The 11867-nt window shown below is 39.3% G+C and overlaps 1 protein-coding gene across 1 annotated transcript in view; it reads right to left on the bottom strand.

Annotated features, from left to right (window-relative positions):
- Positions 1-63: 63 nt before the first annotated feature.
- mgat4a (alpha-1,3-mannosyl-glycoprotein 4-beta-N-acetylglucosaminyltransferase A) overlaps positions 64-11867 on the bottom strand; it is a 45017-nt gene continuing 33213 nt past the window's right edge. The window contains exons 4-16 of the mRNA XM_004081582.4: positions 10837-10970; positions 10714-10760; positions 10477-10590; positions 8178-8253; positions 6546-6660; positions 6247-6377; positions 6058-6165; positions 5900-5974; positions 5452-5570; positions 2626-2704; positions 2295-2355; positions 2040-2152; positions 64-1966 (exon numbers count right to left, since the gene is read on the bottom strand). Coding sequence (XP_004081630.1) covers positions 1940-1966; positions 2040-2152; positions 2295-2355; positions 2626-2704; positions 5452-5570; positions 5900-5974; positions 6058-6165; positions 6247-6377; positions 6546-6660; positions 8178-8253; positions 10477-10590; positions 10714-10760; positions 10837-10970 — 1199 coding nt within the window. The 3' untranslated portion in view covers positions 64-1939. The remainder of the gene's footprint in view (positions 1967-2039; positions 2153-2294; positions 2356-2625; positions 2705-5451; positions 5571-5899; positions 5975-6057; positions 6166-6246; positions 6378-6545; positions 6661-8177; positions 8254-10476; positions 10591-10713; positions 10761-10836; positions 10971-11867) is intronic.

Here is an 11867-nt window from a genome sequence, read left to right as displayed (position 1 = left end):
AAAAATGTAGATGAGATGAAAAAAATGTTTGTGGAACTGATTCACAACACAAAAGATTATGACTTTGATTTCTGTAACAACCGTTCTCATTTATTTTGAGCATTTCAATGAAAAATGATCAGGCAGATGCATGTACACGGGGAAGGCACGTGAACTGATGGGAGCTGAGGGGCTGTTGGCAGAACGTCATTTTATCTATCGTCTCATCAAAATCCATGACATGTCATCCTCTGCATGCTTTCACTTCTGTTCGTTTGTGAAATCAAGAAAGGGAGAGTGGCCTGTCTTGTTTGCAACACCGAAGCCATCTTTCAAAATAAAAGGTTTACAAACTAATCTCTTTTCATCAAGCCTGCTCAGAAAGACTTTAAACATTTTAGTTACCCTTAAAAGTACTCACAAGTAAAATCATTGATGCTTACTAACAATAATTTCTCCATTCAAAACAAAGAAGAAATGCACAATATCCCCAAAAATATGCTTCTGTAAACTATTCTGAAGCAACACAAAAACGCACACAGCCAGTGGCAGGTTCTAAAATCAGTAGTAGTTACAAATAACAGACAAATCAGGTTCCATCGTGAATCTGAGAAACGGAACTCAAAAATATGAACTATGAGGTACAAAAATTACTGAATGAAGGGTGAAGAAGCTGTGCAAATATTGCTGTTTTAGTCAGTAAACTGGTTTAACTCCTTTTGTTTACTAAATTCATTCAGTATTACAATTGTTGTCCTCCACATCCAATCATACACTGTCAGTGATTTTCAAAATATTTGTACATCCAGCAATCAATTTTGTAGGCAAAAAGTTCAGGGAAACTGATTGTACTGATGATGATGAGGGCGATTTCAAAGGATCAAGCTATAAGGCACATATTTTAAATTTATACCAACAACGTTGACAGAAGATATTCACAACTGTCCTATCATTTGCTTAAACAGAAAATAAACCATCTTAGTAGCTGTTACAGTGAAAATAAAATATACAACTGCAATTTAGATTAAAAAAAGCACACAATAACACAGTCTTTTAATCTACCATGAACATCTTTTGGTAGAATAAAAATATATTTTACTTTTTGTACAAATTCAAGATTTATTTCAAATAAATTAAGTCACCTTCATAGATTGCCAGTAACTGTAATGTTATTTCAATAAAAACAATATAATCCTTCAGGAAAATGTTACCAAAGCCATGTCTGGTGTTTTCCTAGAAACGGACACTGAGGTGATAAACAGCCTGTCAGAAAGTAGGCCAGTCAGATGTGATATCGTTACTGCACTGTGGTCCAAATGTCCCAGACTGGCTGCAGGCAGGATTCTGAAACGACGAGCTTATAGTGAGTTTTTGTTTCAGGACAAGAACAGCATCTGATGAGAGTGTGTGACACATTCCCATTTTGGCTGGAGTTGATTTAAAGCTCCAGCATCTACGGGAACAGAGAACAGCTGAGCGTTGGAGACAACGACATTCTTGAAGATCCCAGGTTCTGCTGAGGCGTTGGGGACAGTGCAATACCTCAGCTTGCCCATGTGTGGCAGCACTGAAAAACAAAGAGGGATTTGGCAGCATCTACATCATTGGCCAGCTGACCGGACGTCGAGACATGAAGAGTCAAGTTCCTGGTCCATGACTTTTGTGATTGTTTTTCAAAGCTGCTGAATAACAACGTCACTTTGAGAGTCGCAGCTGAGAACAGCTGCCTTCAGTGTTCAGCAAACAGTAGTATTCACATTCTGACAAATAGATGAAGAGCATAAAGACGGATAAAGACAGGAAGGCAGAAATGGAATAACAAGACAGAGAGGTGGCGCTTTCTCTGAGAAACGGCTCCATTGACTTCACTGCTGGTTGCTAGGTGCCAGAGGTCCTGCACAAGCAGTCTGGTGATTCTGCTTCTACAGGGACCATGATTCATAAACCTGCTCCAGAGACATCAACCAGCTATCCTTTTAATGTGTATCTGCAATAAGAAGCAAAGTGTTTAGGATTACAAAGTGTGGTCAAATCGGCATTTGGTAAGAGAGAAGACTCACCTCACTGAGGATCGCCCAAACAGCAGAGTCTTTCTGAACTGAGAGGCGAAGTGCAATAACGGGATTGAAGGAAGGGTCTACAACTCCCTCTGCCACTCCTTTCTCAAAGTGACCTGTGTTCAAACATGCACACGCTGATTTAGGTCATGAAAACCACATGTAAAACAAAGATAAAAATTCAGCAATCTTTGTATTTTAAAATAAAATTGAACTTCTCGTATGTCGGACACTTTTCAGACAGCCGGATGTTTTTACCGATCCTGTAGAAGCGGTCTTCAGTTCGCTTGAACTTGTCTTTGGTCAGCAGTTTATTTTCCTTAAAGAGAAAGGCGAAAATCTGTGAAGATTTACAACATTCAAACTATTCCCGATACATGTCAGCGAGTGCTCTCACAACTGAAATGTGTGAATGCAGAGTCACAACGTATCAGTTGCATCACAGCTAGCATTCTGTCATTAATCAATCCTCCACGTGCAAAAGAGCAGCAAATCTATGTAATCTAATCAGAATCATTTTCACCATCCAAAGACAGTGTGAGTGAGTGTGTGCGTGTGTTTGTGTGTGCGCGCGCGTGTGTTTCACTACCGAGACAGGCAGTATTTCCACAGTGGTGTTCTCGATTTTATCCCCGGGGTGCTCCTGGTTACCGCTGCGAAACAGGAACCTACCATTCAAATGAAGAACAAATAGATTTTTATTACCAGATAAAGATTCAGTCTTGTTCACTGTTTATTTTAGTGTGAGCCATATCTAATGCATGGAAAAGCAGTGGTTTAAGAATTCAAATGTCACATATAAGAGTTGTTGTATTTGTATTGTACATTTTGCTATGCAAATGCTCTGATTGTTCCCTTTTCATAAATCCAAAACTGCAGCAAACATTGGAAAAATAAGCTAATCGTTAAACATGTTTGTGCTTTTCTTCAATGATAATATCTAAACAAAAGTTGCAGAAAATCAAGAGCCAGCAACAAAACAAGACAACATTGATTGTGTTCATTTTCTTCTTCATCAATCATTAAAATTAGTGTCTATTAAATATACCATACCATTTATTTTGATTTTCAAGTGCTGAAATTGTATTTATTTTGTAATGGTAATAATAAGTAACACTGTCATTTTTGGTTCAGTTTGAAGGATGGTATTTTCGAGTTCTATAGATGAAGTTTAACTGACATTCATTTTCATTATTTTAAAGGCAAAAGTTTAGAATATAGTTAAAAGAATAAGTGGTAGTTTTCAATTTTATGAGGATTTATTAAAATGGGACAACTTGTACTCTTATTTTGTTGACAATTTGTTCTAAAATAAGTCATTTCTACTTATTCCATTAGTTTTTTTTGTCACTGTATTTAAAAAAACTACAATCAGGTACATAAAAACTAAAAAAATACAAAACATTTGCTTGGAAGTAGAAAAAAATACTAATTATTGGGCTATATAGCATTCAATCTGAAGTAATTCAATCTAACAGTCTTTTTAGCTTATTTTTCCCTTTTTGAGTGTTTAAGTAGAACTCATTATTTCTAGATTTTGATATCTAATTAGATTTCTTATAAGTAAAAATTACTTGCTTCATGGACAGATGAATTTCCTACTTTCTAGTCATTTTTTTACATTTAGTGTTCTTTTTCTATTTAAGGCTACCTCTTTTACAGTGAACACTAACATATACTATGTAGGTTTGAGTGGGCTTTGGTCTGTCTTTGTGACTTTTAACCTCACTTTATAATTCAGCGATTTCCCATCTCCACAGAGGGAAAGGATGCTGGCCTTAGGAAGTTAAATTTAGAACAGTCTCATTAGGTGTCACTGATCACCACAGAGAGAGCGTGCAGGGACACTCATTAAAACTGCAGCAGAATAAATGAACAGGAAGATGAAAAGAAGGTTTGAATCCCCCCCTGAAACTATTCAAGTCATTACGTCAGGTGCAGACGCCGTCACACACTCCTGAAGCTTGTCAACAGACCTGTCTGTTCCCACACTACATTAACTCAGTTGTGTGGTCAAAGTACTATAAATAACTTTCACATTTACTCTTCAGTGCACAGGTCACAAAGCTCTGTTACAGTCAGTGGAAATGACTAAAGAGCTCTAGCTGGAGGTGTATTTTATTTCCACAAATACATTGGGGCTGGAAGTGGATTAAGCATCAGCCAGCCCCCACCTTCATATTTATGCAGCTCACCTTTTTAACCTTTTCCTTACATCTTAGAAAATAAAATGACACCAGAAACTGGAGCAAATTACCTTTTTGTCTTTGGTGTAATGAGAAAACTTTGCCGTTAATGTTCTTAAAGACCCACTCTGATAAATAATATTATGTTTTTGGTATTTTAACATGTTCTTGGGGCATTTTTCTCATGATGGAGGACATATGAAAAGAAATTTAAGCTTAAAATTGCATTTCTGAGGATTTCTTTAGTCAAATTGTCGAGAATCAGAAACAAACAAATATGCCGCCTGCTCCAAGCTGGGGGGGGGGGGGGGGGGGCCTCCCACCCACAACTCAGAGGGGATTTTCTAATGAACTCCTACCACTCTGCAAAACTAGGTCCTAGAAAACAACACAGGCTTTTTGATTTTGGCTAAAAAAAAAGACAATGATGGTTAAAAGACCACTGGGGATGTTTTTACAATAGATCTAAAGATGATTGGAGCGGGTCTTTAAAATCCAGTTGGGTTTAAGAAGTTTCAATTTTCTGCACATATACTTATTACCAAAAAATTGATTCTAGCATTTTTTATTGAGTAGGATGGTGGAGAGGATAAAAAGATTTAAAAAAACATTCCACTGTTTAGCATCCAAGTCAAACTTTCATAAAGTGCTTCTGCTTTAACTTTTAATCTCTTATTTTTTCTCTTAGAGCATTTGAATTCTGACTCTTCTACTGTTCTACATGAGTACATGTGTCTCATCACTCTTTAAAAAAAAAAGTATTAAAGTATTCTAAATATGTTTTAGGCTATAAAAAATATATAACTAGAACCCCTCCTCCAAAGTCACTGGCAGGTACTTTACCCTCTTACCTCTGTAGTTTGCTTTTAAAATGTTACCCTAAAGTCCCTGCGTTCTCTGGTCCAGTGTGTGGCGCTGGTTGTGAGAACTAAATGCAAGTTCTGGGGGGACCGTGTATTTGCTGTGTTGTCTCCTTAACTCTGGAACAGACTGCCACCAGCGATGAAGGAGGCTCTCTAAACTGTTCCTCCACTGTCGTGCCTTGGTTTCTGCCTAGCTGACCTTTTATTATGATTATGAGCATTACGTTCTTAATTCGTGTCTAATTATTTTTATCGTTTAAGCATTTTACTGATGTAATATTCTGTACAGCACTTCTGGGCCTCCTTCAATGGTGCTGGAAGGGGCTCTAGAAATGAATAATTAAGAATGAATGAGCAAACCCTCACCGCTCTATGTTGACAGGCCGGTCAAATTTGAAAAGTACGTAATCTCCTTTAGTGGGAGTAATGGCCCAGAAGAAATCTTCTCCCAGGTAGGTCTTCTCCAGCGTGTGACCCTGATACACCTACAAGGTAAAAGGCACATTCGAATGAAGGTTTTCTCCTAGATGACATAATGTGTTTAAACAATTTTAAAGCTTTTTTAATAATGTGTAATTTTATCCTAAGGAAGTTTTCAAAGGTTTTCTTAAAATCTAAGAAAACCTGGATTAAAAGTTCACAAAGTCGCAAACACTGCATCTTTCGGTTAATTTTAAGTATAGAATTTCTTTTTTAAAAATTAGTCCAAGCACTATCAATCTATCAAACAGCTGCTGAAAGTGCCATCTGAAATCCAAAGAGGCCCTTTTCCTACACTGTCTGCTCTCTTGTGATGCCTCTGGGTATTCTGTACCTTCATTGAAGTGGAGACCTCAGCTGGGGGGTTAACGTGCATCTTGTGAAGCAGCGGTTTCAGGAAGTCTTTATCCTGTGAGAGACAGACCGAGAGGAAACCTCACTTTTCACACAGGAAGCTGCTTTAGATGCCTTTGGCCAGAGTGCGAGACTCACTGTGAGTTTCTGAATCTTCCCAGCCAGAGAAGAATGGAGTCCCACGTGCTGAAACAGCGAGGGTCTAAAGCGCACGCGAAGGCTGGACTTCTGCCGCTCACAATGTTTCTTTAAGAAAAGAAAGAAGGAATAATTCAGAGCCTTTTTTACAACGATCAGAACTTTCTATACAGCAATGTCACGACTTACTGCATCTTTCTCAGGATTGCAGACTTTTACCCAGAGAATGTGGTCCAGCAGCCAGTCAATGGGCTTTTCTTTATAAAACATAAAAATAAACTCCACTATGAGGTTTAAATCTGGGGCCTGGAACATTTTTCCTGTAAGGACATTTAAAACAGACATCAATCAAACACAAAAGTGCTTTTGGTATCCCAGCAGTTTTTCCTCTTTCTGGATGACAGCCAAACAATAAAAAGACAGTCATCTGCATCAGTACTACACTGCTTCTGCCTAGTTTGACAGAGTCCTGCTAAATGCTGCATTACCAATGAAGCCCAGCTGAGAGAACTCTAGAATCATCCAGTCTTCTGAGGAAAGCTGCAGGGCAAAGTTCTTCATGGTAGCAAAGTAGTTGGGCTTGGCCACAATGTCGTCCTCCAGCTGAAAGATAAAAAGGAGTTCAACACACAGGTTAAAATAACATAAGAAGCTACTTCCTGCCATTTCTGTGTGTTTTTAAGGTCATTGAAGGTGGAGTGGGGTAGCAGGTGGAAGACAATGGGGCATCTCTCTAAGTAGATAGTCTTAAACTAGAGATGAAGCTAACTCTAAGATCACACACAGTACCTCTTCCGCCTCTGTGAGAGACGTAGCAGAAGCCACATCCATGAAAAAGGCATCAGCATGAAAAACAAACAGATAAACTGAACCAACAATGGCTGCTACTTCAAATCAAGAACCGGCATTTACTTCAAGTCAGCCGTTGATTGACTGCAGCCTGCTAAACATTACCTTCCTCTATCAAAGGGTTTTTGATTTTCTAAAACACTCTAGGAAATGTTTTAAGTCCCACTCCAACTGCATTTTTTCATTTGTAAAAGCGTTCCCTGTGGTCAAAAAAAATCAAAGATTGCCAAAGACAGAAGTTAGCCTCCACTAATTTTCCAACAACCCTTTGTTTACACTATCTCCCAGCTAGCCAATAGCACCTCACAAGCCCAAGTTAACAACAGCGTATCAAAAAAGGAAAAATGGTGAGCAATGTCAGAGCTATCCAGCAGTTCAGTTTAGAGCCAGATGCCCTCCGAGATGAATAAAAATGAGACACTGATTGATCTATTCCTCTGCAAGTGGATGCATCAGAATTGGAGTGGTGAAAGGAGAATTTGGCCCGCCCGTGGCATTTGCTGCGTCACAAACCCGGGCTTTTCCAAACTGCGAGTTTTGATCTGCTCCTGGTCCAACACGATTTCAATAAAGAAATACCCAGAAATGCAGTTTTAATCCTAAATTATTTTTTGCATGTCCTCCATCATGAGAAAAATGCTACAACATGTTCAAAACACCAAAAGATGATTTTCGTTGGAGTGGTTCTTTCAACAGTTTGTGTTGAACTGTTTTCTGAGCAGATACAACAAATGCCTCTATTAGATGAACAGGAAAAATATGTAAACGTGCAGTAAAACAGTATGTATATATATATATTAACTGAGACAAGATCAAAGCCCAGAGGTTACAGAATTTCCACCGGAAAAACAGTGTACAGTCCGACTATACATGAACTCACAGCTGCTCCAAAGTTCAGTGTCAGGTTTAAACAGCTTTAACACGTTTAAGAAATCATTCTCTTGCCATTTTTAACCTTAAAGCAGAGTTACTCTTGATCTCAGCTGCAGTCTGGGTGGCCTGAAGGCTCCAAATAAACAGATGCTTGCAGAATGAGATTGGTCTGCTTGGTCCAGCCCTCAGGGTGGTTTGCTTTCTCACAAGTACCAAAGGTTTTTGATTTTTTTCAGATAAATCATCACAAAAGCACTGGAGTTTATCACCACAGGTGCATTTTAAAGGTCAATTATTATCCCTGGCCTTGGAAGACTAATGACTCCAATGATCAACCAGGCTAATAATCATCAACTCATTTCTAAAACCGTTTTTCTTTTCTAAATTCAAGAACATACCTGGACGTAATAAACCCCTTTGCTCACTGCATACATCATGAGGAAGGAATAATCCAGGTTCTGCTTTGTTCGCCATCTAAAAATAAACAAACAATAAGACATGACACAAAAAACTAAAGTAACATGTGTGATGTTCAACATTACAAAGGTCATTTTCCAGATGAAAGCTAATTGTGCCCAAAAAATGATCGATTCACAAAGATCAATAATGGAAGAAGCTAAAATATCACAACAGTAGCTGATGAATTGTACCATTTTGCAAGGTCCAGATCACACAGACAGGAAATGCAATCAGGAAGAGCTATGTGGCTTAGCCAGTTACTATCCATCAGATTCTACTATTGCTTCTAATCTCATTCATCCCTGTGTAGCTTGATTAAAGTCTCAACACTGCAGAGCAGACACAGATCAGCAGCATTGGATAGTGACCACTGATTAACCAATGATCATCAGTAATGAGTTGGATACCCCTCTTTTTAAAACAAACTGACCTAATGAGAGGGATGACACAACCTACATGTCAAAAAGTCAAACTTGACTCAGTTGAGAACTGGACTGAAGGACCCCCCCCCCCTGGCATTCCAAACAGAAGTACCTGCTGGCTCCAAAAAGCCAAAAATCCCATCAACTTCTATAGAGAAACTAACAGCTATTATTACTCAGCTTTTATATTTGTCAGAACAAATATTCTTGCCCTGCTACTTTTTTCTTGTTCTTGGTAATCCAATTTTTTTTCTTTTTTAGTTCCAAGTCCAACTAAATTAAGGTATGAACTGACCAATCAGACGTCACGTATGATGCTCACGTCGAACATTTGAAATGTTTGATTGTCAGAGTCTCTTAAGCCCACTGTCAGTGGTAGATATGTGGCCTTCCAACAAGCCCACTCCTGACTGGCGAGAGTTGTTGCCATGAAAACAATGACCCAGACTGTCTCGGACCAGTAACAATTTACTGACGTCTGGCTCTAACATGGCGGTGTCCATATTAAAAAAAAAATGGCGCCTGAATTGACTTCATTGGGTTGGAGCTGGATGAGGGAGGGTCTAAGGGCAGGGATGCCCAGTTTAGTTTAGTCTGTTTAGTTTAGCAATCAGCCACTGAATTCTATGACTTTATGTTCTTTATGATTCATGTTTATTACACAATCACCGGCATGAAGCCCATTGAGATGACTATTGTTGTAAATATTGGGCTATATAAATAAAATTGAATTGAAGTCATTCTCTATGGATGACATCATGATCACTTGATCCAGTTCTTAGATAGAATCGATGCTTCCAGATCTGCAACCACTAGTTGACTCAAGAAGTGACTCAAAAAGGCAACAAAAGATCCCTTCCTCTGTGGTTCGCTTTAGTTTTTAGTTTTTTTATGTCACTTTGAGAGACATAACTTCAGAAAAATGAACTGAAATGCGACTAATTACTGCTGCTGTGAAATCTGTTGCTTTAGTAAACCCATTAAGCATTTAATGTTCTGCGCCTTGTGTTTCTAAAGGGAGCCCTCTGTGTTATGTCACCAGTGGAAACCATGTCAGAGAAGCTACTTTACATGACTAAAGCAGATCTGCACTTACAGGTTTACATTCAGAACTGCGCTAGCTAACTGAATAATTTATAAACCACAGCTGTCACAGTAATTGTTTTACCCCAATCGAGCCGCGGTCTGTCTGAATGCTGTTCAGAAAGGAGCGCGGAGAAGTCGGCAGATTTCTGAAGAACGCAGGCTCGCAAACATCCAAGATTCTTGGAAAACGTCTGACTAAACGGACCCTCATTCCAGCACAGCCAGGTGGTTGGTGCTTCGGTTTTCACAGGGAGGGTTATAAAACAGACTTAGCACATAAAACGTGACAGCAATGCTAAACAAGATAGTGACTGATGTCATTTAGGTAAGAAACATCTGTGAGTACAAACATCTGCAAACAAGAAGCCTGGAGGACTCCTGAGGGCCATCGTCAGAGTACATATTTCCTGGGGGCAGTTCTCTAATGAAGCCCTCTTAAAGAGCGAAAAAAGCACACAGGATCAGTGTGAGCACTAAAGACATAGAGTGCTGCTTCTGATGACCTTGATCTGACTTTGACAAACGCCTTTGGAATACTAATTGCCCACTAAATCTTCCCTCCCACATTTCCACTGACTCATCCATGCACATTCTCTGGGATTCTCATCACAGCTAGTCTCCAGCACGGTCTCTAAAGCTTTAATCTGCTCTTTCATTACTGATTTTTGTCCTTTTTTCCCCCCCACAATAGCTCCAAATAAGGCAAACATGCTCAGCCATTTTTTTTTACCTGACTCTTTCTTTGGAGTCCCCAAAAGTCTCCTTGAGGTTGGTGAGATCGGGATAGTAAGATGCAGGAGGAGAGATGACCTCCAGCAAACCTGAGTTCAGCTCTGTAGAAAACCTAAACACGGAAGTGGATCTGTTAGAAAAAAAATAATGTACCACAAGTCCCCGTTCTTTGTCACAGAGTCGAATTCCTGACCATTGAAATGGATTGCAAGGAAAAAAAGAGAACTTTACTCACTCTTTCTCCAGACCAGCAACCACACTGTGAACATAATCCAGGTCCGTCTGCAGAAGTGACCCCAACAGATTAAATGTACTGATTATTGACAAACAACAAGCTTTGACTTACATGACTTCTCACCTCCCCAACAAACACAATGATGACACAATCAAGTTTTTCCTCAGGGGTCAGCTTATCGATGAGGGAGCGCAGCGTCTCCGACAGATACGACTTCACCTTCCGCTTTACCGTGGGAATCCCCATCACCATCGTCACTGCGAAGGACATGAACAGTTCAGAGGGTTCATCCACGAGTTTGCATCTGCAAGCAGATAATCTGAGTTGACAGATTATGTCCACATGAAAACTTTATTCAACCCCAAAATAACAGATGGCAGCACACTGGAGGAAAGTTTGTGATGCATTTATACTGCAGTCATTTATGCAGACATACTTATATAATACTGTGTTCACAGTTTTCATACATAGTGGAGACAAGACACATTCACTCTGAATTACTCTAAGTGTAGAACTGTTTGTGAGCTCTGGTTTGGCTTTTAAGCAATAGTATGTTGGAATAAATGCATTTAAAAATTCTTAATAATCACTTCTAAGCTGCATTTAGAGCACCTTCTTAGGCTACAAGGCAGATTTCCATTGAGCCTAAAAGCATGTCGCTTGCACGTACTGGTGAGATCAGGGAAATGTGCGGTTATGTCATGAAGGGCACAGCAAGGACACATCGGCGTGTAGACAGCCACGGCTGGGAATGAAGCCACAGACACTTCGATTAGCAAATAGTCTACCGACTTCGTCCTGAGCAAAAGCCTCCAAAAGTGAGGTGGCTTTTAAGAAAGCTCAATAAGGCAGACATAGCAGAGGAAGGAGCAGGAGTGGAGCCAACTGGCTCAGTCAGTCAAAAGATAAAAGTGAACTGTCTCATCCACAAGCTTTTCCCTGAACACAACAAAAAATAAGAACTACCAAAAAGGAAAGGTGTAATACGGCTCCTACCTTCAATTCTGTTTTTTTTCTAAAGCACCAATTCATAATCAATGTCTCTCAAAGTGCCACAGACATAACAAAAACTATTTTTACCACTACTGTCTTATAAACAGTTTATTTGAATGTCAACAAATATTCAGGAAAACAGGCAACACTGCAGTTGAAAA

Source organism: Oryzias latipes, chromosome 21 (genome assembly GCF_053564925.1).
Source record: "Oryzias latipes strain Hd-rR chromosome 21, Olatipes_Hd-rR_3.1".
Classification (NCBI taxonomy): domain Eukaryota; kingdom Metazoa; phylum Chordata; class Actinopteri; order Beloniformes; family Adrianichthyidae; genus Oryzias; species Oryzias latipes.
The sequence above is the reverse complement of the archived record's forward strand: the minus strand, read 5'-3'. Positions and strand labels throughout refer to the sequence as shown.